Consider the following 27,356-nt stretch of genomic DNA (forward strand, 5'->3'; position numbering starts at 1 on the left):
GATGCTGATGCCATCACAGCAAGACACACTGCGCACCTGCCAGAATGATTACGGCCGACAGTGGCGTCAGCACCAGGTGCTGGTGAGGATGCACAGTGGCTGGGTCACCCCAATGCTGCCGATGGGAGTGTGAGATGGAAAACAGAACCGTAAATGGTTGTGATATGACCCCACACTTACACCGCCTGTGCAGGATCGCAGAGAAAATGAAAGCTGCCTTCACACAAAAACCTGTACATCACTGCTCATGGCAACTTTGTCCGTGGTCGCCAAACACAGGGACACACCAAAATGGGTGCAGTGGATAAATCATTAGCTGAGGCACATCCGTGCCATGAGCCGCTACTCAACAGTAACAAGAATTTCAAGAAGCTGGCATTTGGCCTCGCTAGCAATTAAGGTGCCCATGTCCCATATTGCAACTCCTGGCTCCAGTACCTGCCTTGGCTCCGGATCCCACTTGCGTGCTAACACACGCCTGGGGGGCAGCCTGTGATGGCTTGGGTAGCTGGGTCCCTGCTCCCTCTGTGTAGGAGACCTGAACAGGATGGGGTCCTGAATCCCTGGCTCCAGCCCCAGCTACTGTAGGCGTTTGGAGAGTGAACCAGCAGAGGGCGCTCACTCTTTTCTCTCCCTCTCCCTACTTGATTGGATCCACAAGGGCATTAAGGTCCACTTTAGAAAAATAAAGCCAATCTCAAAACTGTCACTTTCGCGTAATTTTTTAAAAAGATTTCTTTTTATTGGAAAAGCAGATATACAGAGAGAAAGAAAGATCAGCCATTTCACTCCCCAAGTGGCTATAATGGCCAGAGCTGAGCTAATCCAAAGCCAAGAGCCCAGATCCTCTTCCAGATCTCCCACACAGGTGCAGGGTCCCAAGGCTTTGGGCCATCCTCCACTGCTTTCCCAGGCCACAAGCAGGGAGTTTGATGGGAAGTGGAGCAGCCAGAACATGAACCAGTGCCTTTATGGGATCCTGGTGCATGCAAAGCAAGGATTTAGCCACTAGGCTATGGCACCCCGCCCTATGTAATATTTTTGAAATGTCAAAATAGCAGACATGGAAACAAACTAATGATCGTCAGGGATCAGGGCAAAGAAGAAGGACATGATTCTACAGGGTAGCACCAGGAGACACCTTCATGACGGCTGTGTGAAATGCACATGTGACAGAACCACACACAACAAACGCATGGGCTGTAATCGGCTTCCTGGCTTTGATGTCCTGGTGGGGATCGCTGTAGGGGACCGAGGATAGGGTCCCTGCATGCAGCCACTCTCAGCAGCTTCTGGCAAATTACTTCCAAATGGAGAGTGGAAAGGCGTACTGGTTGGCGGTTGGCGAGCAGGCTACCCTTGGCTCTGTGGCTTGCTTTAGAGATAAATGTTATCTAAGTGCATTTTATCTGCTGTAGATATTGCTACACCTTGGGAGGGTGCTGTTAAAGATACACATTCAAAACACATTAAGCAACAGTACTGATTGTTTTAATCTGTTTTCCTGAAGGAGGCATTTGGCCTAGAGGTTAAGACGCCCGCATCCCAGCTTGGACGTTCCAGCCCCGTCTCTCCTCCTAGCCTCGTGAGAATGCAGGCTGTGGAAGGCAGCCGGTCGGCCCAGGTAGCCGGGACACCTGGGTGGAATTCCTGGAACCCAGCTTTGGCCTGACCCAGGATGTTGCAGGCATTTGGGGTTGCCTGCAGATGGGGTCACTCCCTTGCTTGTTTGCTTGCTGTGTGTGTGAAAGAGAGAGACCCTGCTTTAAAAGTGAAAATTTACCTTTTTAATTGATACAATTGCACATAGTTTAGAGGGTACTATGTGACAGTTCACAGCATATATACAATGATTAAGACAAGGGCCAACATGCCTTGGTACTGCCAAGCTATGTGCCACAACATATTGGTTACTGACACTTATTAAGCCTGCAAGCGCCAGCAACATGATTGCAGAAGGAATCTGGAGGCTGCGGTCACACTTCCCTGACTGCACCCACCCCCCAGAAACCTGGCCAGGAGAGGAACATTGTTCTGTCCTGGCCAACTCAGACCTCGAGGGAGAAGGGGAGGTGAGAATTCCATGGTTTACCCTCCCCCTTGTAACTCAGATGCCAACACATTCCCCTGGAACGCCCAGTGAAGAGAAGAGAAGCAAGTGAATGTAGATTTTTGAAAACCTCTTTATTCATGGACAGAAAAGTGAGCAGCTCCACCAGCGCCTGGAAAACAGAGGAAGGAGCCTCTTGCATGTCTTAGTGAGGATGCCATCACAGCACACGTGGTCTGGAACTTGGAGGCATCGAGTGTCTGGCCATGTGACAACAGAACTGAAAACACAACCATTTCAGCTACCTTCTAACTGGGTGTTTGGTTTCAAGAAACAGAAAAATAGAACATTACTAAACTTTTTATTATAAACTAAAAGGCTTACGAGTGCTAACCCCTGCCTGTCTTAGTCCGGCAGCACCTCCAGGGCCCAGAGGCCTCTCTCACCTTCCCTCTGCCTCCTCCCCACCCAGTGGGGACCCCCTCCCTTCTCCACGTGAGCAGAGCCGAACAGGGCGTGGTGGCCTCCTATCGGGCCAGACCAATCAGCTGCAAGATAAAGAGGAAAAGGTTGATGATGTCCAGGTAGATGTTGAGGGCAGCGAACACGTACTCCTCAGGGTCAAGGTCCGAGTGAATGTGGCGCCCGCCCACCATCAGTTGCACGTCCATCACTAAGTACTTGAAGAAAAGGAAGAACAATCAGCTGCAGCCATGGCCTGTTGCTGTTAAAGCAGTGTCTACATCCAGGGAAAAACGAATTCGGGCATCCAGAAAAATCTATCTCTCTCTATATAAAACACAAGGTCTGTATTATGAAGATACATATTAATATATGTATTAATATAAATTATAAAATCTATACATGATACAAATATTTTATAAAATTATATTTATAGGTGATTTATATTTTAATATTTATAAGCTTATATGTTTATATAGACTATATTATATTTTTGAAAATGTATAAATACATAAAATGTTTATAAATAAAATGCATTTATAATATATTTATAATATGTATAGAATATAGTTGCATATGGAATGTAGTCTATATTATATGTTAATATATAAATTTATACATGTTATATATTAATTCATGTATTAGTATATAAAATAAAATTAATATTAGAATATATAAAATTTGAAATATATGTATTTATAGCTTTTAGATATAAAATATCTGTATTACAGAGGATATATATTAAAGAAGCCTATGGCTAAAAAGTTTTCAGAAAGTATTTCATGTGAAAGGCACGAAGACAAGAAAAAAAAGAGGTCTCCGAGGCTCACTCCCGCAGATTCCCGCGCTGGCTGCGGTGGGGCCAGGGCTGGCTTGGCCGTGTGAGCGGCAGGGATCCCCGCACGGGGGGCGACATGTGCCCCCCACCCGGGCCTGCAGCCACAGGGAGCAGGAGCCCACCCAGGGCTAGAGCGCAGACACTGTGGCAGGATCGCGCTCTGTGAAGACAAGTGCCTCAACCTCCTGAAGCTTGAGGGGCCACGCGGCGCGAGCTTTCCCTTGCTTCCCACCCCCACCCCCAGGACCTCGGGTGGACACAAAAACTGCAGAAGGTCCATGCTTGTGACCTTCCACCTCCACTCTTTCTGAGCAAAGAATTGACATTAAAGTTGGTTCCTGGACGTCGAGGTGACCGCTAAATCCAGTCATCTGGCATTGGCTCTATGGGATCGGGTCACCAGAACCAAATGTAAATGATAAGAACAAGGACCACGAGGGTAAATAACGCCCAAGAGAGCATTTTCGCTCAGCTGTGTAGGTGTATGCACGACTGAGTTCATAAGTCATCAAGTGGCAGCAAGCCAGAGGGCCAACCCTCACTCCTGCAGCTTGTGGCTAGGGGGTGGCCCCAGGCAGCACACCTGTAGTACGCGCAGGAAAGGGGAGCCCACATCTTGGCCCTCCCTCCCAGTGCTGGTTTCTAGTTTCCCCTTGAGCTTAAGGAAATGAGAAGGCAGGGAAGTCTTTGGGGAGGGGCACTTCAGCCCCATGGAATGCCTTGGTTTTCTCCCCAGCTCCAGCTCCTGAGCCCAGCTTCCTGCTCCGGTACATCCTGGGAACAAGCTTCCAGCCCCCAGGCACTTAGAGAGGGAGCCTGCTGATAGGAGTGTTCGCTTTGTCTCCTCCCCGAAACCCCCGAATAAAAGAAAAGGGGAAATCAACTTACAAATGAGAAGATCAAAGTGCCAAGCCCGGCATACAGCAGGTGCAACCACTGCAGAGAAAGGAGACAACAGCCCAGGGTGTGAAGAATGGCATATGGAATCCTGAGAAGACTCCCCGGGGTCCCCGCTGTCAGACAGGGACCAATACTAAGAAAGTCAAATCCAGGGGTTCAGCTTTTCCTCAACAGCATCCACTCGATTCCAGAGTCGGCACACACAGGCCAAGGGGCAGCTCTTTGCCAGGGGAGAGGATGTCGAGGTGGTGCCCAGCACCTGGGAAAAATGTGGCCTCGATTCTTCCAGGTGAGAAAGCTGGGCTTTAGAGGGCTGCCCAGGAGGGGGGCCCTGGTGACAGAGGGAGACCAGGAGCCAGCGGCTTCACCCAACCACCCCCATGCAGACAATCCAAAGCTGACAGTTACACAAGTGTGCAAACTCAGGAGAGGACACCAGCCAAGGCTTCCACTCAAACTCAGGTGCTAGGTCATACACAGTAGGTGTTGGGGAGGGGACTGAAGCAGGAGCTAGGAACTGTGCCTAGAAGGCTCTGGAAGGACCTACGGCAGCCCCGGGGTCAATCCCCATGCTGTTGCTCCCAAGATCTCTGCTTCTATCCACAGTGACACGTGGAGAGCTACTCCTCGGGGGCCAGATGATGCCTCTGGCTGTTCACTCCCCCTCCTCCCTTGACGGCCTCCAACAACCTGCCCACGGATAGCACAGTACAGTGGACAGGGCATGGGCACGGGCCCACACAGAGTTGGCCTTGGTGCCACCGCTGCCCCTGACTCCCTGCAGGTGATTGGATGCATTTTTTTTTAATTTCCTTGAGATTGTCAGCTTATCTATAGGACAGCTAAAATATGTACTTTTATTGTGATGCCTGTGTGGAGAATATATGGACAAGGGTCTCATACCTACTAAGCGCTGGGGGAGGGGTTAGAGTTAGGAAGCAAGAAGCCTGCTCCAGGGTGCTGCCAGGAAGGACAAGCCCCACCCACTGGAGGGGGTAAGTGTGGCCCGCCAGCTGGCTCACCTCCAGCTCTCTGGGAAAGGAGCAGTCCTGGGGTAGGAAGATGGGAGGTGGTCCTAGGGCAGGAGTTCCAGGTTCATGGTCAAGATCTCCCACCCCAGCTCATCCCAGCAACCACAGGCACCCAGGATGGGCCCATGGACCTGCAGCTCCCAAAGGAGTGGAATGACCACGGCCAGCTGCCTTGCTGAGGGGAGGCTGGGTTAGGTTAAATTAGGCCATGGTAGCCACCACTCACCCCCAGCTGGGAGCGGCAGGGCCCTTCTGGGAGACTACCGGCCAAGGCCTGCTCAAGGACAGCCGAGGGCCTTGCCCTGCCTCCCTCGGAGCATGCCAGGTGTGCGGGGCTCCCAACCCGCCGTCCCTTCCCTCTCACTTGGGGTCAGGTGTGCCATCGCGGTCTAACAGCTCTCCTGCCTTACTATGCCCACTTTGTTTTCTCTCCAAAGCCTTGCCTGTGTTACCCCAACTCTGTGCCTGGGACTTTGAAGACGCCCACTGATGCAAGTAGGCACCTCGTCCACACATTCAGCAGTTCCCCGAAGTTCGCCGGTGAGGACCCACTTACATACGATCGGACGAAGAGCAGGATGATTCCATAGGCCATCAGCACGAAGACAAACACGAACAGCACCCCGTTGAGCAGCGTGAAATCCCACTGAGGAGACAGGAGCAGCACACGAATGCCGGCGCCGCCATCCTGGGGAACTCTAGGGCACCTGCCGCCGCTCTGGTCCCCGCATGCGCAGAGGCTGCCTGCTGCTAACCGGTCCTACTTGGCCTCGTGTTGGACTCTGGAAAACCATTCACACACCCACCGCAAACTTGCACATACCAAGTGTTACGGTGACTGTAACTTGCTCCAGGAGGGAGAGAAGACACGTGGATGGAATGGCAGAGGCCACAAGTTGACAGCGTTTGAAGCCATGTAACAGGTACCAGGGGACTCAATGCTATTTTGTATTTTGTGTTTATGTGAAATTTCCCCTAATAAGAGGCTTAAAAAGATAGATTAAGTAGGAAGTGAATTTGTATGTATTGTATAGCTATAATTATTCAGACACAGAGGTTAAGATGGCACTTGGGACCCCCCTCCATCCCATTTCAGAGTCCCTTGCTCCACTTCTGACCAACTTCCTGTTCACGCACACCTTGGGAGGCAGCCAGGGGTGGCTCAAGTACTTGGGTCACTGCCTTCTGTTGATGTCTTGGCCAACGCAGGTTTAGAGAACAGTGAATCTGGCCTGTGACAGTGACGCCCCAAACTTATTCCTCACCAGCAGAAAGAGGATGTGGTGGTGGCGAAGCTGACTCCAGCCAGGTTCTGGGAGGATACTGGACTTCAAGGGGCACAGAGCAAGAAGTGACTTGGGGGCCCAGGTGCCTGTCATTCAGGGACATAAACGGGTCTCAGCATCTTTTTGGTGGGTGCCATTAGCTCCCTCACGCCACGCCTTCATTCCCAGATCCTAATGTCGGCAGGGGGCTGAGGGACCAGGCACACAGGAACCACACAAGACTACCCGTTCAGGGGCAGGCGCTGTGGTGTTGCAGGTAAAGCCACTGCTGCAAATCCCAGTATCCCGTACAGGTCCTCTTTATGTCCCTGCTGCTCCGTTTCCAATCTAGCTCCCTGCTAAAGCAGTGGAGGATGGCTCAGGTGCAGAATGTTGCCTAGTTGAATGACAGTTCAGCTGCCCAGTGGATTACAGCAGGCAGAATATCCTCAAAGTGGTTCGCTCCCCAAATGCTCACAGAGCCAGGGCTAGACCAGGCTCAAGCCTGGAGCTCAGACATCAGTCTGCGTCTCCAACATGAGTGGCAGGGACATGTGGTGGCAGGGAGCTGGGTCACAAGAAAGGAACTGGGATTCGAGGCGTGCTGATTCGAGATGTGGGTATCTCAAGTGATGACTTAGCCACTGAACCAAACACCCTTCCCTGGAAGATGCTGCATGGCTGGACAAAGGCTCTCAGCACCAGTTCACCGCCCGCACCACACTGTGGTCCACCTGTTCACAAAGAGGCTGGGTTTTTACAAAGGACCAGCTCTGAGATGGCAAAAGCTCATGCTGCCATGAATTAAAGTGAGATCTGCAGCCCTAGATGCAGTCTGAATATCTGCCAGACTCTCTGTGGCCCTAACTCTGCTGCTGTTTTTTTTTTTTCTTCTTTTCCACTAGGAAAAAATACAAAATTCTGCTCGTGTAGAGGATCGCCCTTGGGATAGATGCCAACTTGGGAAAACACACTCCTTCTGTTGGTTACTCAACTCACTAAGACAAGTTCATCATCCCCAAAGGGAAATGACCAGAAAGGAATGCTGGAAATTCCTCATGATACCTCAAGGTGAACCCCTAGAGCAGGCAAGGCAGTAGTGACTGGGGCCGGGAAGGTGGTCCACGGTGGGTCTCTGAGAGATACTCAGTGGAATCTGCTGTGGAGAGCGACACACCTGAGGAACTTGTCCCCAGAGAACTGTGGGACTAAATGGCTCTCTCCTGCCAGTCTCCAGTTGGGGTTCCGTGTAGGTCAAGGCCATGAACGGCTCCAGCCCACAGGCAGGAGGGCTGGGGAGATGGGGAAGGGCGATTACAGGGAACCAAGGGTCCCACCCCAACACATTCCCTCAGGACAGAGACACGCCTCCATCATACTCACTTTTGTTTGGAGAGCAAATACAGTGAGTGCTAATGTCACCAGCGTGGTTGCTGCCGTGGCCCATAACACTTCCTCTGCCTTATAGAAGCTAAAACCAAACATCGAGATGTTGGGCTGTCTGAGTTCCCCCAAAGCGACATGGCACACAAAGACAGGCACTCAGTCAGACTTACACTGATACAGTTCCCAGCAGCAGCCCTTCGAGGACGGTCTGAAAGTAAAATTTCACAGTCATGAAGCTGCCCCCACGGAGGCCCAGGAGATGGGGCAGGGCGGGGGCCAGAGCTGGGGCTGAGAGCCAGCAGGTGATAGATACCAACAAAGTTTCCGAGGTCATGCTAGGCCAGTGTGATCACTTCAGCATGCAGTGGCCACAGGGGCCTGCAGCCAGGATCCAGCAGGGGGAGAAGCGTGCGCATCCAGGCCCATCCTGGCCCACCCAGGCACCTGGCACTGACACTGCTCAGCCCCCTGCAGCCTGGGGCAGGGCTTGAGGAAGGACGAGGACCGCCAAGCGAGCTTGGGGCTTTTCGGGGTGGGGAGGACCAGTGACAGGCTGCGGGGGAGCTATGGGCCACCTGGAGTCCCCTTGCCACACACACACACACACACACATCCCCAGGGCTCTGTATCCTGGGTTATAGGAACACAACGGGCACTGCGCCCCCAACAGGTGGCACTTCCCGGTGGGCAGGTCACGTCCCGTCAGCGGCCTTTCCTGTTCCTCCAGGACTGCGGGGGTGAGTGGGAGCCAAGGAGGAGGAGGAAGAAGCCCCTTCTCCCCTCTCGGTCAGCCCTGGCCCAGGGCCCTAGAGCCCGGAGCTTGGGCCGGCCGCTGCGCGCTCTCCCCCCGCGCCTCTTGGGAAGGGCTTTCTCTCTCGGCGCGTTTCCTCGCGCGTGGCCGGGCGGCACAGCACAACCCCTCGGTGCTCTTCCGCGTCCCGGAAGCCGTCACTGCTCTGAGCCGAGAGGAATTCGCCATTCCTCTTGAAACAAGCCTGGGAGCCCTGGTGGAGGCTGCATGCACCGGGCGCTCCCCGTGGGTGGGGCCTGATCTGGACCCTCCAGCCCGCTTCTCCCCGCCTCAGGCCGGGCCCCCTCAGGGCGGACTGTCAGCCCTCTGTTGAGGCTCCTGGGGGTGACTGGGAGCTGGCTGCCAGGCAGGGGTTGGGGGTCACCCCGATTCTGGGCGGCCCAAGCAGACCCCGGGGCCACAGAGAGACAGGCGTGGCGTGGCGAGGTCTGCGGGCTGGGAGGGAGCCACCACAGCGAGGACTGGGGATCCCAAGACCCCTGAACCAGGGGCCCACCGAGGCGTGCCCAGCTTTGCGCTGCTCCCTGACCCCGATGGGCCCGGTTGTGAGGATGGGGGCTCCGGCTCCCCGGAGGACTTGACGTGGAAACAGAGCACGTGAATGGGGGGGGGGGCGCGGATTTGTTTCCGACCGTCACTTTGGGAACTGGAAGGGGGTGGCACTTCCCAGAGCACAGTGCCGTCGGGCGTGGGCTGCGGGGAGCTGGCAGGCAGGTCTGCGTCCACAGGCCGACCACCTCCCTTAACAGCCTGAATTCAGCGGGGACGAGGTCTCACGGCCAGAGAGGGTTTAGGCTGTCGCAGGGGAGCCACGCTAACGGGGACTGACTTACGAAGAATCCCAGCAGGATGTAATTCGCAGGCACCCGCCGGCGGAGGTCCCCGCAGCAAGCCAGGATAATCAGAACGCCAAAAAATGCTGGGCTGCAGGATAATTCAGAATCGTGGTTAGTGGTTTCCAGTGGCTTCGTCGATGTTCCGTTGCAGAGAGGGACAGACATGGATGTCATCCTGTGATACGACCATGAGTACCACAAATACAAACGTGAGCTCTTTCCTTTTTAAGCTTTTTCATTAACTTTTCTCATTGCTGTCTACAGACAGCCTGCGAGATTTTTGTTTGTTTTCATTGTAAAAAAAAAAAAAAAGAGTCACGGGAAGTTGCACAACGAATAGAGGCTTTGTGAAAATTTCACTGATTTTTCTCAGTGCATGTGTACTTGTGGTTCATTACCAAAAGCTGTCCTTTGTCTTGGGTCGCGGGTGTCTGTATAGTTCTGCCGACATGGAACGCTGGCAGGTGTCTGTGTGTAGACAGTGCTGCTGCCGCCACCACAATCAGGATTCACAAAAATAAGCCAGCCCTCTAAGGAAATCAGCATGAGGCCCGAGTTGTGGGCTTAAGCCTCTGCCTTTGAAGCCGGTGTTCTATCTGAGCCTCCTCCAGTTCCACTACCAGCTGCTCTGTTTCCAAAAAGGCTCCCTGCTGATGTTTCTGGGGAGTAACAGCAGATGGGCCAAGCACTTGGGGTCCTGCACACATGAGAAAGAGCCACATGCAGTCCAAGATTCCTGGCTTTCACCTTGCCCGGCCCAGCCCTGGGTGTTGCAGTCATTTAGGGGAGTGAACCAGTAGGTGGGAGATCTCTGTCTCTATGACCCTGCCTTTCAAATAAGTAAAAAATAAATCTTTAATTAAAACCTCAACAACAAACAAACAAAATCAACAGGCCCTCCCTCTTGTTCCTTTTATAGGAACACCCACATACATTTGACTGCTACTTTATTTTCCATCTCTACGATTTGGTTCTTTGGGGAAGGTTGTACTCCTTTTTAATTGCTAAAGGACCTGAGTCAGCAGCTAGCAGACAAGCCGCACTATACCAAATGCAATGATACTTACAGGAGTGCATAGGTGAACCAGGGGTTTGCACGCACCCAACTATTCAAATCCTTCCTGTTAAAAACAAAAATCAATATTGTTTTACAGAATAAGCAGCGAATTTATCTAACATGATATTTACATAGAAAAAAAAAGAAAGTTAAAATTCTAGAAATATGCAATCTCCTTAGAGTTGCCCTGGTGAAATAGAGCTGTAGAAATGTTATGACAAGGAAGAGATAATTTTTTAATGATCAGAAAGAATGAATGTGATGCGTTAACATCCAAGTCCGCATCAAGAACAGACTTACCAGAAGATAAACATGCTGATGATGATGGCGGTGACGAAGAGCTGAGCCGACAAGAGGAGGAAGACTTTCACGATGAACCCTGAGGAGGCAGAAACATGGTTTTTATGGCACAACATTCAAAACTAAAAACATCAGCCTGGCTTCCTGTGTCTGCCAGCTGACAAAAGGGAGCCTTTCTCTGAGTTCTTGGAGGATGGCGAAGGCAGTGGTGGGTCAGAGTGTGAGCTGAGGGAGTGAAGACACAGACGGTTCTGCAGAGCCTTTCAACAACAGGTGATCGGGTGGTCAAAGATCTTAGAGCTCACCCATGGACGCAGTGAACTCATGCATTCATGCATTTAATTCTTTTTCCTTTTTTTTTTTTTCAAGGATTTATTTATTTTTATTGCAAAGTCAGATATACAGAGAGGAGGAGAGACAGAGAGGAAGATCTTCCGTCCAATGATTCACTCCCCAAGTGAGTGCAATGGCTGGTGCTGCACCAATCCAAAGCCAGGAGCCAAGAAGTTCCTGCAGGTCTCCCACACGGATGAAGGGTCCCAAGGCTTTGGGCCATCCTTGACTGCTTTCCCAGGCCACAAGCAGGGAGCTGGGTGGGAAGTGGAGCAGCAGGGATTAGAACCGACATCCATATGGGATCCTGGCGTGTTCAAGGCAAGGGCTTTAGCCTCTAGGTCACCGCACCGAGTCCTTGGGTATTTAATTGTTTATGATGCATGTCCCATCTGCTGGTTTACTCCCCAAATGCCTGCAACAGGCAGGGTTCGGCCAGGCCAAAGCCAAGAGCTGAAAGCTCCATCTAGGTCTCCCAGGTGGGTAGCAAGAACCCCTGACTTTTGGCCGTCATCTGCTGCCTTCTAGGCACATGGGCAGCAACTGCAGTGGATGCAGAGGTAGGACCAATGTCAGGTGGGATGTGAGCATCCTGAATAATATCTTAACCACCCCCCAAACACCCACCCTAATTGGTGTGAATCCTGGTGCTCATTGATAAGCGAATGATTTCTTAGATGTAGTGACTAAAGCACAAGTAACAAAATAAAAGGAAAATTGGATTTCATCAAGCATGATGGCCAAGTGTTTGGCATATTGTTTAAGAAATAACTTGAGGACCCAGTGCAATGGTTCAGTGGCTAAATTCTTGCCTACATGTGCCAACATCCCCACCAGTTCATGTCCCAGCTGCTCTGCTTCCCATCCAGCTCCCTGCTGGTGGCCTGGGAAAGCAGCGGAGGATGGCTCAAAGCCTGGGGACCCTGCACCCACGTGGGAGACCTGGAAGAAGCTCCTGGCTCCTGGCTTCGGATGGACCCAGCTTCGGACATTGCAGCCATTTGGGGAGTAAACCAGTGGATGAAAGATCTTTCTTTCTGTCTGTCCTTCTCTCCATAAATATTATCTGCCTTAAAAAAAAAATGCTCCTGAGACATCTGCGTCCTATATCAGGTCAATGTCCTGAAGAGCTTGGGTGCCAACAGCTTGTCACAGCAGCCCTGTCACATTTTGCGATAAAGCATGATTGGGAAACATTAAAGACAGAATTAGATCTTTTGTGACAGTCGTGAGAGAACATGTGCTCGAACCAGCTGCTCGGTCCTCACCTTTCCGGACATTTCTGTCAGAGAACGGACTTGAGGCAGGTATGTTGACCTCATTTGGGATGACGTCATCAGAAACTTCTACCACATAGCTATTCCTCGACTCGGCGGTCTGTGAGCGTGGATTCCCCTGCGCTGTTTTTGCACGACTGGGAGCTGACGGCTGACCAGACTTGGATTGGGCCTCTTTGTCTGCTGCTTTCCGAACAGCATGATGATAATCTCCAGCACCGAAGTCTATTGGCTCACCGACCTCCACGTCCGTTTGCCTGGAGGGGCAGAATTGATCATCACACCCTTAGGATTGTACCTTTACAATCTTAGCATCTTCATCATGTGGATGACATTTACTGAGTCTTAACTGCCTTGGCTCAATGCCTTACCATGTTGGTCCTTAAAAAAGACTTGTTTGATCAACCATTTTAAACTTGTTCAAGGAATAATTTTAGTGCGAAGCCTTTAGAATTTAAAAAAGAGCCCGGCACAATAGCCTAGTGGTTAAATTCTCAACTTGCATGCACCAGGATCCCATATGGACACTGGTTTGTATCCCAGCTGCTCCACTTCCCATCCAGCTCCCTGCTGGTGGCCTGGAAAAGCAGTGGAGGATGGGCCAAAACCTTGGGACCCTTGGGAGACCTGGAAGAAGCTCCTGGCTCCTGGCTTCGGATTGGCTCAGCTCTGACAGTTGTGGCCATTTGGGGAGTGAAGCAGCAGACAAAAGAGCTTTCTCTCTGTATTTTCTTCTCTAAATCTGTTCTTCCAATAAGAAATAATAAATCTTTATTTAAAATGTTAGAAAAACCCCTGCATTTCTAAATTCAAAGCATGTCCCTGCCCTCCAAGAACTTAGCTTGGAAGAGATGAGACCCTGAAGAACAATGATGTGAAGGGCAGGAGAAGCAAACCGGAGACATGAGGATGCTCCAACAGCCCTAAACGCATGGAGAAAATGTGCAGAGAGCAGAAGAGCCAGGCAGTTTGAAGTGCAGGCTGAAAGTTGGGAAGGAGTTAGATAAGTAAGAAGCAAGGAAAGGTTTTCCCAAGCAGAGGATCCAACTTGGATCAAGACTAAGAAATAGCAATAAAACAGGATCCAGAAACAGAAGGAAGTTCATGGAACTGGAATGTGAGAATGGAAAGTGGCTAGAGAGGGCTGGTGCCGGTCCATCACTGAGGGCCTGGTGAGCCGAGCTGAGGAGTCTGGACTGACTCTGAAGAGCACGGGTGTGGCCAGCACAGTAACAGTCCCCTGGCAGTGTCCACACACCTCGCGCGTCTGAGGAACGCCGAGATGTGACTCAGTGAAGGACTGTAATGGGCAGAAGACCCTGCAGTCTCCGAGGGCCCAGCGAAATCACAAGGTCCCCAGAGTTACGTTTGCAAGAGGCGGGTAGGACACAGAGTCAGAGGAAGCGCTGGGCAGCCTGCAAGGTCTGCAGGGATTGTGGGGCTAGTAGCTCTGGAGATTCCGGAAGAGGCCATCCTTCTAGAATGCAGAAGAGGGAATGCAGCACTCCTGACATGTTGATTTTAGCCCAGAGAAACTGATCTTGAACTTCCAACCTCCAGGAAGGTAAGATAATCAATTTCTGTCGTCTCAAGGCACTCAGTGTGTGCTGATCAGTAGCCACCCTAGTAGGACACATATGCCACAGGCACTGGGGGACCTGACTTCTCCAGGTGCCAGGTGGAGACTGAGCCAGGGCCAGCCAAAGTGAGAGCAGGAAGATCAGCAGTCTGGACCGGGCAGGAGGGCGAGTCTGGCCACAGAGCTCCACAGCCAGAACACAGTGTCTGGAAAACCATGACAAATGGTCCATAAGTGGTGGAGGAAGAGGCACCCATTCATCGAGGGAGCAGGAGACACAGACCCCTGCTGCCAGCTTCCTGTCCCACAAAGGACAGGGACTGTGAGGTGGTGAAGGCTCGGGGAAGTGGAAGTTGCCTGGGACTGGCATGGATAAGAAAGTCTGAGAACAGAATGGCAGGCTCTAAGAAAAGCAGCTGCAGTTTTGCAAATATCGTCTCTACTTCTCAAATCGGTCTCTAACTTTGGCAAAATTTATTGAATGTGTGTGTGTGTATCTGAAAATGTACCTCTAAACTTCATCAAAGGGCCTGATGCAATGGCTCAATTGTCTAATCTTCCCTTATAAACACTGGGATCCCATATGGACACCGGTTCCTATCCCAGCTGCTCCACTTCCATTTTAGCTCCCTGCTTGTGGCCTGGGAAAGCAGCAGAAGGCAGCCCAAAGCCTTGGGACCCTGCACCCACATGGGAGACCAGGACCAAGCTCCTGGTTCCTTTCTTTGGATCAGCTCAGCTCCAGCCATTGCATCCATCTGGGGAGTAAACCAGCAGATACAAGATCTTTCTATCTCTTTTCTCCTCTGTCTTTCCAATAAAAATCTTTCAAAAGTGAAGTTCATCAGGAATGCTAACTGGAATAATCAAAGAGAAAGGTTGATAGTTTACTGTATCAGAAATCAAAACACACAGCTGTGTAATTAAAGTAGGCATTTGGCAAAGTGGTTAAGAAGTCAGCACTCCCACTGCCACATCACAGTGCCTTGGTTCAGGGCCGGCTCCTTGACCAATCCCAGTTTCCTGCTCACGTACACCGAAGAGGCAGCAGGTGACTGCTCAGAGCACTAGGCCCCCATGAGGCAGAACTATACTGGGTTCCCGGCTCCAGCTTCAGCCTGGCCCAGCCCTGGCTCTGTGGGCATTTGGGAAGTGAACCAGCAAATGGAAAATCTCTCTCTCCTTTTCAAATAAGTAAACTGTGGCGCTAGTGTGACAATAGATAAATATACTGATGGGACGGGAGAGATTTAAGAAATAGATGCATATATGAGAAAGTAATATTATTAAAGGTGATATTATTTCAAATTATGATTCTATGGCATTGGAATAATTAGTTATTTATTTGGAAAACAAAATGAAATTTAATAGCAAGTTCACATCTTCTACAGGAATCATTCCAGGTTAATTAAAAATGATATGACAAATAAGATTAGCCTAGAGGAAGATGTAAGGAATGTGGGTGAATGTCTTGGGAGGAATGATGCTGTGAAAGAAATACTTAAGCAGATTTGGGGTCTATGACTCCTTCAGAAAAAGATTCCAACAAATCTGAAATGCAAAATCATAAAACATTTTGTTAAATTTCCCATATCATATGAAGAACTTTAAGAAGGGAAAGATGACAACCCAATAAGTAAATGAGAAAAGAACATAAGCCAGCAATTCACAAAGGATTTAAAATGGAGGAGGCAGCCCGGTGCGGTCACCAAGTGGCTAAACCCTTGCATGTGCCGGAATCCCATATGGGCGCTGCTGCTCCACTTTCCATCTGGCTCTCTACTTGCAGCCTGGGAAGGCAGTGGAGGACGGCCCAAAGCCTTGGGACCCTGCACCCTTGTAGGGGACCCGGACGAAGCTCCTGGCTCCTAGTTTTGAATTGGCTCAGCTCCAGTCATTGAGGCGATTTGGGGAGCAAACCAGCAAGTGAGGATCTTTCCCTCTGTCTCTCCTCTCTGTAAATCTGCCTTTCCAATTAAAAAAAAAAAGTGGAGGAGACAGTAGCTCACCACAAAGAATCAAACAAAAATCAGTAACACAACACAGAATCAGAAGAAGCAATACTGAAATGTCACATTTTATATTAAGGTTGCAGAGATAATTCTCAGAGAAACTGATACTTCATGCCACCTTGGGACTTGCCTGAGCCCCCCCCCCCCTCGGGGGTCTCCTCCTTTACAAAAATAACCCAAGCTTCACTTCCTGACTGAATTTCCATAAAGGTGAATATAATTCATCCAAATGCGTTATCTGCTGTATGTTTCAGTTTTAGAGCCCATTTCTCTCCCCTGATTTTAGAAGATATTGAAATTATCCTCATGGCTCCTCAAACTTTCACAGGCCTAGGTGCTGTGCGTGGTGTGAGTCTGTCCTGGGGTCGTTTCACGGGAATGTGAACTTTTGAGGTGCTGAGCAATTTAGCAACATTCATCAGGATTCACAAGGTACATTATTCAAACTGCCTCCCATTGTCCAGTCATGTTTTCAGGAATGTGTCTCACTGACATCACCACGCAAATAGGCAAGAATACATACATGAGGAAGTTGCTGTCACAGTTCATTATTTACAATTTAAAAAGACTGGAAACAATCTGAGTGCCCATCATCTCACACAGGAAACAATAGCTATACGGACTGATGTGGAAGGTTGATTAGCATACACTTCTCAACTTGAACACAATCAGAGAATAACAGTAAGGTCACATGAGTGCTTCATACACACACACATCTGAAGACTGGAAAGAGAGACTATGGCCTGTTGCCGGGTAGTCTCCAGCGTTGGGGAGGACATGAAAGTATGTCAGCTTCCACAGTGAGCATGTGTTACTTGCATAATCACGAGAAAAACAGAAGCATATATTCACATTTTGAAGAAGGAAGTCGTCCTCTTTCGGATGAGGTCTGGAGAAAAGTGTGCCTCACTGGACGCCAGGAGGTGCTGGAAGAAACTCAGACCCTGAGGGCTTCTTCACCCGTGTCCTGCAGGGGCGGGGTGGCGCCCGGGTCAGAGCGCTGAAAGCCACACTCAAGAACGGCTAACCAGAGGCAGCTCCACTCTGCTCGTGCAACCCCAGCTGCTTGACTCCAGACTCCTGGGCCAGTCGGTCACCCTGAGAATGAGCAGGCACTGAGGCTGCCAGCAGAGTTCTAAGTGACAGTTAGGGCAGTGGCAGTTGGAGCACAGGGTGCACTGGGGCCGCTGCCGCCCTGGGAGAGGGACTCTAGGGCAAGCCCAATGTATGGTAAACAGCTATGTCAGCTCCTTGTGCGCCAGGTGTAAGGTGTACCCACGTGCAAATTACTGAGCCAATGTCATCCATGTCAGGAAGCATACACCCCCACCCGTCCACCAAAGACCCTACACAGTGACTTCAAACACATAAGGCTCCCTTAAACAGGGCGGCTGCTGGTTTGTTTTTGAGGAGACAACAATGGTGGCTGCTCCCACAGGATGGGGGAATACTGCCACTGTGGACAGTTGGCCCCGGAAGGGCCGGAGGAGCCGTGAAGGGCCCGAGGCTGGCTGGCTGGTGGGAGATGTCAGATGACGGGGCCAGGGATGGCTATAGCACGAACAGAAACAGTTAAGACAGCACTTACACAGCCAGCATCCTGTGTTGGGTGTCGGTTAGAGTCCCAGCTGCTCTGTTGATGTGTCAGGGTGGCCAGTGCAGGGGGAGGGATGGGGTGGTGGAAGGGAAGTAGAAGCAAGGCCCAAGTACCTGGCTTCCTGCTGCACATTGCCAGGATAGGTGCCCAGGCTACTGGAGGGCCCCAGCTTTTGTGGTCAACTGTTCTACTGTCTGCTGGGTTGCAAGGATTTGCATCTCAAGCTTCAAGGTGTATGGTTTGTTTGTAAAGATTTTTTTTTTTTAACTTTAATTGGAAAGGTAAATTTACAGAAAGAAGGAGAGACTAAAAGATCCTGTTTGCTGGTTTACTCCACAGTGGCCACAACTGACTGGAGCTGAGCTGATCCGAAGTCAGGAGCTTCTTCCATGCGGGTGCAGAGTCCCAAGGCTTTGGGCCGTCCTCTGCTGCTTTCCCAGGCCACAAGCAGGGAGCTGGATGGGAAGTGAAGCAGCTGGGACGTGAACCTGCACCCACATGGGAACCTGGGTCATGCTAGGACCCATCGCGCCAGGCCCACATGTCTCAGTTTTAACTTGATATATAAATGTGCATTAATAAAAACCACCTAAACAAAAGTAAGGGGAGGATAAGGTAACTGACAAAACTTTAACACAACAGAAATTTCCTAAGCCAACTGTAAATTCAAAATACAGGGCTGCAGTTAAATTGGAATTTCAACTCAATGATGACTGCACAGGGCACAATCACACTGTCAAAAAACATTCTTTTGTTAATGCGAAATTCAAGAAATCGTCTTGGATTTCACACCTGCAGACGGTAGGCTGGAGACGGGGCAAGCTAAACTACACCAAAAGCTCTGCTCGCACTCTGCAGGGCCAGCACTTCCGGTCAGGGGTTCTCGCTGCCCGCGGCGTGGCCCCGCCCCCGCCGGAAGCCTCTGCTGGCCACTCCTCCCCCGGCTCCGCTCACGGCCTGGGGCCCCCGCGGGGTCGGGTGCTGGGTGCTGGGTGCTGGGTGCTGGGTGCCGGGTGCCGGGTGCCGGGCGTGGGGAGCCGGGTGCCGGGCTCGGGGAGCCGGGTGCCGGGTCCCAGGTGCCCGGCGTGGGGTGCTGGGTGCCGGGTGCCGGGCGCGGGGAGCCGGGTGCCGGGTCCCGGGTGCCCGGCGTGGGGCGCTGGGTGCCGGGCGCGGACCCCGCCTCCGGGGAGAAGCGGCCGCGGCCCTGTCCCTCCGTGCGCGCGCGGACCGGCCGCCAAGGCCGGCACCCTCGCCGTCGCCCGGGCCGGGCGGCCGCCATTCCCGTGTCGCTGCGCCCGCGGGGGCCTGCCGGGCCTGCCGCCATGCCGCTGGGCCTGAAGCCCACCTGCAGCGTCTGCAAGACCACGTCGTCCTCCATGTGGAAGAAGGGCCCGCAGGGGGAGATCCTGTGTCACCACTGCACGGGCCGGGGCGGCGCGGGCGGCGCGGGCGCGGGGCCGGCGGGCGGCCCGGGGGGCGGCCTGGGCGCGGCCACCTTCGCCAGCACCTCGGCAGCCCCTCCGCAGAGCAACGGGGGCGGCGGCGGCAAGCAGGTGAGCTCGGCGACCCCGCCCGGGGCGGCAGGGCGAGGGCGGGCGGCTGCGTGGACAGGTGGGCTCCTGCTCGCCGTGAGCAGCCCGGCAGTGGCGCTCTGCGGGCCCTGGCCCCGGGGCCTCCCGGCCGAGCTGGAGTAAAAGGGAAAGGCCCCCCCACCCCGCACAACGTGCCTGCCTCAGGCGCCTGGTGCCCCTGCGGCCTCTGGTGCTTTGTGTATTTTAATATTATTTGTCTGGTTTTTGCAGAGTAAGCAGGAAATCCACCGGCGGTCGGCCCGGCTTCGGAACACCAAGTACAAATCCGCCCCGGCCGCGGAGAAGAAGGTGTCCACGAAAGGAAAAGGGAGGAGACACATCTTCAAGTTAAAAAATGTGAGTCCTCTGGAATGAGTGAGAGAGAGGCAGTGTGTGCGTGTCCTTTGTCCAGCCCTGGGGAGCCCTGAGGGAGGAGCCTGGCTTCCCCAGAGCAGATGGTCTCTGTTTCAGGAGGGTTAGTATTGAGAAAGTTCATTGTACCTCCCTCCCTGTCCTTTTAAGCTCACTCTCAAATCCTGATGCCTCACCCAGGCCGGGCGGGGCAGGGCTGAGGTCTCCCCTGGGCGCGTGGTTGTGTTCTGTGTCCAGGATGTGCCGTGGCAGGAGGCCGTGCCTCCTGGGGCAGTGGGGACTGGCTGCGGCACTCAGGTGTGGTGCGGGAGGCGGCCCCTGAGCCTCACTCAGGTGTGGTGCGGGAGGCGGCCCCTGAGCCTCACCTGCCGTGGGCTCTAATGGTTTCTTGGCTGGTTTCTGCCAGTTTCTGTGTAGCATAGTGTTACAGCTTTAGGCAGTCAGATCACAGGCTAGCAGGTTCCTGAAGTCGCCCCAGACAGCCTGGGACCTTTAGTCCAGGCTGGCTGCTACGCTGATACACTTGGATACTGTAGCTCATTCCACAGCTGGGACCACAAGAGGTTTCTGGGAGACGTTCCCTCTGCATTCACCTGCTGGATTTTCTTTTTTATTACTGCCTCCTGTGGGGCTCAGGCGGAGCCCTGCTCGTTTATCCTCAGGTGTGGAGTGAGGCCCACAGAGGGCTTTGGGGGAGGCGGATTCCTGCGCAGTTGTGAGCCCAACGCCGGCAGAAACACCGGAGGCACCCTGTCTGCCTCCCGGTCTGCTCCCCGTGACATGCAAGCGCTCACTGCGGTTGTGGTTCTTGGACCAGACAACACATACTAGCGTTTGTCAAGCCGCCTGGCTCTCAGGCGGGGCTGGAACGGGCTGTCCGCCCGGCGCGGCAGGGGTGTACTGACGTGCCCACCTTGGCTTTCCGCAGCCCATCAAGGCTCCAGAGTCGGTTTCCACCGTCATCACGGCCGAGTCCATCTTCCACAAGGTGAGCTCACAGGCGTTGCGTGTTTCGGGGTCTGAGCGGTGAAGTAGCAAGGCCTGCGGGTTAATGACTCCCAGGAGACTCCGGGAGGCATGCCTTCCGATGGAGCGCTTTGTTGTTAACCCACAGTCTGTGTGGCCAGAAACGGTCTAGGTGCAGGCAGACATCTCTGACGTTTGGTACGTTGCTGGTAGTGAGGACAAGCTGGGCCAGGTGCTGGAGCCGTCTGCAGGCTTCGGATCAGGCTGTCTGCGTGCCGGGGCGGGGGGTTGTTGTTTTATGGGTGAGGACACTGAGACGGTAGTTGACTTGTCCCACATCACATGACAAAACAAGTCAGATGCCAGAACCTATCCCTGGACCCCACAAAGCTAACAAGTGGCTGGATGACTAGGCTGACACTTAGCTGTTTCTTGCTGTGTGAAACGGGGATTGTGGGTTGTCTAACTGCTTTCTTGGGTCGAATGACTAAGCACTCAGCAGATGGTGGGTACTGCCATCCTCACATCATCAGATTAGTGCATTGCTGTCCCTGCTAAGTGGACATGTGGATGGATCAAGTCTGGAAGCTTCTGGGCTGGGTAACAAGTCCCACGTGCCTGTCACTGTCCTTGTGCTGAGTGTCCCGGTGGAGAGGCTCGTGGGACTCGCCAGCCCTGGTGGCAGCACTTGCCTGTTGTTGCGCCCTGCTGTGTGTGCCAGGTAGCCAGTGGCTGTGGAACGTGCAGCGATTACAGAGACTGTCAGAGCTCTGTAGGAACCCCGGGGCTGATGGCCCAGAGCGGGGGCCCTCCAGACCCCGGGTGGTAAAGGGGGGCTTCTTGGAGCAGGAGAGGCAGAGCAGCTCTTGTACTTGTGTCACTGGGTTGTGTGGACCCCTTTTCTCTGAGGAAATGAGGGGACTCCTTAGCTCAAGTGAGTCCGTCCTGTTGTGATGTATGTGGCCCTACTAAGTCACCTTCCGTGTGCCATCGGAATCGCCCATTCCTGTGTGGTTGAGCACCTGTGCCGAGCAGGGACAATGCTGCATAACGCGGAGCAGTCATCATGCTGTGGACACCGCAGCAGGAGCCTGAGAACTCCTGCTAGGAGGCGGGACCAGCAGGCGATGAGACCCGTAGCCGGCTTGCTCTTGCTGCCTAAGCGATCCAGGTGTCACAGTTGCTCTCGGAGCCGTGCCTGAGGGCTGCATGGGGAGAACTTGGGCCTCACAGGCATTCATGTTGGAGCTCGGTTCCTGTGGGGCTTCTGAGTCCGGTGCTGGTGAGGCACGCAGGGCAGGAGGGATGGACCCTGTCACCGCTGTGCGCCAGGACAGGGTGACCTGAGCAGCACCACACCCACCAACGGAAGCCCTGAGTGTCAAGGGTTAGAGCAGCATTGTGGACATTTAATGAAGAGATTTGGGATGCCAGTAGCCTGTGTCAGAGTAACTGGAGACCTGGCAGCTCTGCCTCTGCTCCTGCCTCCCGCCAGTGTGCGGCCTGGGAGAGGACAGCCTGGCTCAAGTACACGGGAAGCAGGCTTGAGTTCGGGCCTGTGATCCAGCCCCCGCTGTGGCTGGCGTCTGGGGAGTGAGCCAGCCCGTGGAAGGGCCTCTCATCCTCATCCGCATTTCTAATAAAAAGGAAAATAAGAATAATTTTTTTTAAAGATTTATTTTTATTATTTTCTTATTGGAAAGGCGGATATACAGAGAGGAGAGACAGAGAGGAAGATCTTCTGTCCGATGATTCACTCCCCAAGTGAGTGCAACGGCCGATGCTATGCCGGTCCGAAGCTAGGAGCCTCTTCCGGGTGTCCCACGCGGGTGCAGGGTCCCAAAGCTTTGGGCCATCCTCGACTGCTTTCCCGGGCCACAGGCAGGGAGCTGGAAGGGAAGCGGGGCTGCCGGGGATAGAACCGGCGCCCATATGGGATCCCGGGCGTGCAAGGCGAGGACCTTAACCACTGCGCCACCGCGCCGGGCCCATAAGTATAATTTTTAAAAAGATTTATTTTTGTTGAAAGTCGGATATACATAGAGGAGGAGAGACAGAGAGGAAGATCTTCCATCTGATGGTTCACTCCCCAAGTGACTGCATAGGCCGGTGCTGCGCCAATCAGAAGCTAGGAGCCAGGAGCTTCCTCCAGGTCTCCCACACAGGTGCAGGGTCCCAAGGCTTTGGGCTGTCCTTGACTGCTTCCCCAGGCCACAAGCAGGGAGCTGGATGGGAAGTGGAACAACCAGGGTATGAGCCAGTGCCCATATGGTATCCCAGTGCATGCAAGGCAAGGACTTTAGCCACTAGACAAAAAAAAAAAAATTACAGATTTTAAGAGATGGTTTCCAATTCAGAAGACAGAGAGGAAGACGTGGGCTGGAAAGTGGCTGTGTTAAAGGCTTTGCATAGGCCATGCGGAGCTGGGATGGTTGGCCATGAAGAGAAGACACGGCCAGGCCAGTGGTCGGGGGGGTGGAAAGATGTAACTAATGGGGCGCAGAGGGGAATGGCAGCCTCCAGGTGAGAACATAGACAGTCGTCAAGGGTAAGCAGGCCCTGAGGGCGCTGCCATCACAGGAGTCTGTCATTTCTGTAATTTGAACTTCCACTCGGGGTGGAAGTGTGTGGAGCGTTTTTACAGGTACACACTCTTCCTTGAGCAGCAGAGAGGCCATGGAGCTGTGTAGGAACCTCACGTGCAGGTCCCCCTGGCATAGCTTTCCCCGCTCGCTCTCGCTGCCCACGGCATCCTGTCTGTGGCCACAGAAGTAGGGGCGGCAGGAGCACAGAGCCATCGGGGTGGTCTGTACTGCTAGGTGCCCCAAGCCTGCCTGGTGCCAGGGGCGAGCGCTCCCGGGAGCCGTGATCTGGGGCTGTCGACTTGGTCTCTCGCTTGCTCCAGGCGCTCCAGCTGCTGTGGAGGTGCTGAGGCTTCAGGGAGCCAGGTGCTCGCGGCAGGGGACATGGGAAGTCTATTTCAGGCTGTTTAGGCTACTTCTGCTGTAAACCTAAAACTGCTCCCCCAAAACAGTCTGCTTTCTCCCTGAAGTAAGGACAGTGCTACTGTGAGAACAATCAAAGTTTTTGCTTTTTTGAATAAACTTTTATCCAGTTGTAGATGATCACATGTGTGTGTGCCTGGGCACATGCATGTAGATGTTTACCTGCTCAGCTCTGGCATGGACATCCCGCATGTAAACACTGATGTACTGGGCCATCTCAGACTTCTGGTCGAGCACTTTGCAAACTTGCTTTCCTGTTGAGGCTTTCGTTGCTTGAGTCAGAGTTGTTGCCTTTCCGCCCCCCAGCGCTGGGATGATTCTGTCTCCCCAGGGTGTGTATTACCAGATTGGCGATGTGGTCTCCGTGATTGACGAGCAGGATGGAAAGCCCTACTACGCCCAGATCAGGGGTTTCATCCAGGACCAGTACTGTGAGAAGAGCGCCGCTCTGACATGGCTGCTCCCCACCCTCTCCAGCCCCAGGGACCACTTTGACCCTGCGTCCTATATCATCGGTGAGTCTGCCCCACGGAGCAGCTTCCTGAGCTTGCCTGCATGCCCAGGGTTACTCGGACGTGTTTGTGCGTCTCCTTGTGACACCGCGACAGTACCACGCAGGATGGTGTATGCAGTGGGACTTGATTTCCTCGCAGTTCCCTGGGTCTCAGGCCTAAGGTCAGGGGGCCGTCAGGGCTGGTTTCCAGTGAGGGCTCCCTCCTGGCTCGTCGGGGACCTCCTCCTTGTCCTGTCCGTCTGGGGCCGCCTCTGTGTGTGACATGAAGGTAGAGTGTCCTCAGATGAGGGCCCTGTTCTGTGGCTTCAGTCCCATCTCCAGAAACCCTCACTCTGAGGGCTTCCTCGCAGGGCCAGTGGGACACCAGAAGTCAACAGGGCTGTGTGGAGGGGGCAGGACAGCTTACGTAGCTGGGCTTTGCGAGCAGGCAGCGATGGAACAGCAGCATGCTTAGGTCTTTTCTGAGTCACCAGGTTGAACTGCAGAAAGAACGTGCTGCTCGGGAACCAGGTTGTCTGGGGCATTGTAAGAATCTACCCCAAGCCAGGTCTTGAAAGAAGTATTCTATTTCTTTCTAACATCACACAGGCTTTCCGTGGGTCTGCCTGCCCTGCACCTTTCCTAGCCAGCCTTCCGGGGCTGCCACTGCCAGCCGCGGGACTCAGGGCTGCCCAGGCGTGGACGTGGTGTTTGACAGAAACTTGCTGATCCCTACAAGTTGGAAAGCAGTCAGATTTCTGAAAGTTTCCCTGAACTTACCCAGTTTTTCTGTAATGACTATGCATTATTTTTGCATTTTAAGAAAAAAACATACAAATGTTTTTCTCAGAACATCAGGAAGCAGTAATGAGCAGCGTGAGGCTCCCCTGTAGGCCCCTTAGACACCAGCCCTCCCTTAGCCCCAGTGCGGGTGGAGGCAAGGCTTCCCTTCCACTCTGCCTGCTCCCTGGGCGCGGCAGGCTTTGCTGACCCAGGGAAGGCAACACAGCTGGCCCGTCTCGGCCCCCAGCCACTGTGCCCCCTGCCCTGTGGCCTTGGCAGGGTCCTCGGTCTCCCTTGCTGCACTTTCCTTCCATGGAAGATGGGAATAAGGGTGGTGCTTTCCTCTGAGGAGTGTTGTGTGGAGACCGCGTGCATGGCGATGTGGTGCCTTGGAGCGCCGGCCCAGGGTTCAGTGTCACACTTAGCACCTGTTCTCTCCTGGCGCCCCCTTGTGGGGAGAATGCCAAGGTCTCAGGCATTTAAAGAGGAAAAATTCAGAGGAAAAAATGCAGAGCCGCCCCAGAGCGTGTCTAGGAACCTTGCCATGTGACGAAAATTGTGTGTGTGCAAAAATGCTATTACCCTCTCATTGTGTGCCTTCCAGGGCCAGAAGAAGATCTGCCAAGGAAGATGGAATACCTGGAATTCGTTTGTCATGCACCGTCTGAGTATTTTAAGTCCCGGTCATCACCATTTCCCACAGTTCCTACCCGGCCGGAGAAGGGCTACATATGGACTCATGTTGGACCTACTCCTGCAATAACTATTAAGGAAACCATTGCCAACCACTTGTAGTTTACAACTGAAAGTAGGCTCGTGTCTGCTGTGACCAGGAGGCTGCTGGCTGGGAAGCCTGTGTCTCGTCTCAGAGCACCTGGGGCCGAGGGCTCCGCTCACATTCCAGCTTGGTGCCAAATGTGCGTCTCGGAAGGGAGTAGGTGGCAGCTCAGCAAGCTCCGACCCTGGCACCAGGGTGGGCAGACCTGGAAGGAGCGCTGCCCTCCTGGGCTGTCTTGGCCCAGCCCTGGCCACTGTGGGCATCTGGGGAGTGAGCGGTAGGTGGGCGCTCCTCCCTGGCAGGTCTGTCTCAAGAGGAAAAATGGAGCTGGATTTTTAGCCTTTGTGTATTTATACTATTATAAGCTATACTACAGGTTGTTTTCAATGAAATTTTTAGCTGGAAGGGTGATTGAGGCTTTTCCTTACTATCCAGTAATGATTATTGTCTATATTACTGGCCATTCGGAGAATTAAGAATGGAAAAGAATGAAATATGCTTTGGGGTTAATTACTGCCTTCTGTGTGTGTTCTCAGACACAGGGTGAAGTGCCAGGGGGACCATTAAGGGCAGGTAGTATTTATTTTTTCCTCCATAATTTATTCCTAGAAGCTCATAAAATGGGATTGTATTTTTCTATAAGAACAAAATATTATGGTTTAGATTTCTGACCAAGGTCTTGGCTACATAAAATGTCGCTGTGACCAGCAGTGTCTATGCTGAAGCCATGCAGGCCTTCTTTTCTGATGCAGAAGATGCTAGGGTTGGTTTCTGGCTGCTTCAGCCACAAGCAGAGGGACTGGGGCTGATTGCACAGCCTGGTCTTTTTAAAACTTGCAACAGGCATTCAGAGTCCTTTGGTGGAATTTAATAGAGCTGTGCTTGTTCCCCGCGCTCCGGCAGAGCCAGGCTGCCAGGCAGCCCCCATGGCAGCGTACGGAGGGCGGACTGCACAGGTCTCACCTGGGACTCATAAAATGAGTTGGAACAAGTGGTGCTCACTGCAGTGTTAGGAGGTCTGTAGCACTGACGTCTCCAGAAAGCCTGTCCTTAAGTGAAGGCCTTTGCTGTGGACACAGCCTGGACCAGGCAGGCGTGTAGTACAGAGTGTCCAGAATTCAGGTCTTAGTGCAAGGGCATGGCAGTTAAGTAAGGGAGCTGCAGCCCTGCTGAAGTGTGAAGTGGGGGTGGCCATGTCTGTCTCCTGTCCTTGTTTAGTCTCAGGACAGTTGGCTGGGGTCTCATCACGATGGCCTGGAGCTGAGGCGCCTTAAATAACCTGCTGTTTGGGGAAGGAGCAACTGTAGACAGCTCACGTCTATTCATAGCAGCTGTGGTAAAATGAACTGTAAGTACCATTGTAAATAGGGTTCCAAATGGTTTCTGAATGATAATGTTCACAATTTTGGATTAAAATGTGTTTTTCACCAAGTATTTACTTTGGATTTATTTTCATTGATTATTTCATTTAAGCAACTTAAATAGCTCTTTCTTCCAAAAATGGGATAAATGGAAAACTGGTGTTATAATCCTTAAAATTTGTAGTAACTTGTCATTGGTAAGTGTTTTTTAAAGATTTTTATTTATTTTTATTGCAAAGTCAGATACACAGAGAGGAGGAGAGACAGAGGAAGATCTTCCATCCGCTGATTCA

At 52.6% G+C, this 27,356-nt stretch overlaps 2 protein-coding genes across 2 annotated transcripts; one reads left to right on the top strand and one right to left on the bottom strand.

Annotated features, from left to right (window-relative positions):
• Nucleotides 1–2,554: 2,554 nt before the first annotated feature.
• Nucleotides 2,555–19,058, bottom strand: LOC121145590 (protein lifeguard 2-like). Its single transcript, XM_040964508.1, has 10 exons — nt 18,910–19,058; nt 12,538–12,803; nt 10,937–11,015; nt 10,647–10,700; nt 9,577–9,667; nt 8,103–8,140; nt 7,930–8,017; nt 5,838–5,927; nt 4,239–4,286; nt 2,555–2,730 (listed from the first exon to the last, which is right to left on the bottom strand). Exons 1-10 carry the CDS (start codon nt 19,056–19,058, stop codon nt 2,578–2,580), a joined length of 1,056 nt encoding a protein of 351 aa, XP_040820442.1. The 3' UTR covers nt 2,555–2,577.
• Nucleotides 18,938–27,134, top strand: GATAD1 (GATA zinc finger domain containing 1). The gene is made up of 5 exons (XM_040964892.1): nt 18,938–19,287; nt 19,537–19,662; nt 20,606–20,665; nt 23,980–24,163; nt 25,529–27,134. The coding sequence occupies exons 1-5, from the start codon at nt 19,057–19,059 to the stop codon at nt 25,717–25,719; spliced, it is 792 nt and encodes a 263-aa protein (XP_040820826.1). The 5' UTR covers nt 18,938–19,056; the 3' UTR covers nt 25,720–27,134.
• Nucleotides 27,135–27,356: the final 222 nt, after the last annotated feature.

This window comes from Ochotona curzoniae, unplaced genomic scaffold, assembly GCF_017591425.1.
Source record: "Ochotona curzoniae isolate NIBS_2020 unplaced genomic scaffold, NIBS_Ocur_1.0 scaffold_3835, whole genome shotgun sequence".
In the NCBI taxonomy this organism is placed as follows: domain Eukaryota; kingdom Metazoa; phylum Chordata; class Mammalia; order Lagomorpha; family Ochotonidae; genus Ochotona; species Ochotona curzoniae.

Excerpts from the sequence above, each read along its gene's own strand:
- LOC121145590 (XM_040964508.1), bottom strand. The coding sequence starts at position 19,058 with ATGGCGGCAGGCCCGGCAGGCCCCCGCGGGCGCAGCGACACGGGAATG. Across the intron at positions 8,141-9,576 it reads ACATCCTGCTGGGATTCTTC|ACCGTCCTCGAAGGGCTGCT; the intron begins GTAAGTCAGTCC and ends TTTTACTTTCAG. Across the intron at positions 8,018-8,102 it reads CTGCTGGGAACTGTATCAGT|CTTCTATAAGGCAGAGGAAG; the intron begins GTAAGTCTGACT and ends GTTTGGTTTTAG.
- GATAD1 (XM_040964892.1), top strand. The coding sequence starts at position 19,057 with ATGCCGCTGGGCCTGAAGCCCACCTGCAGCGTCTGCAAGACCACGTCG. Across the intron at positions 19,663-20,605 it reads ACATCTTCAAGTTAAAAAAT|CCCATCAAGGCTCCAGAGTC; the intron begins GTGAGTCCTCTG and ends GGCTTTCCGCAG. Across the intron at positions 24,164-25,528 it reads CCCTGCGTCCTATATCATCG|GGCCAGAAGAAGATCTGCCA; the intron begins GTGAGTCTGCCC and ends TGTGCCTTCCAG.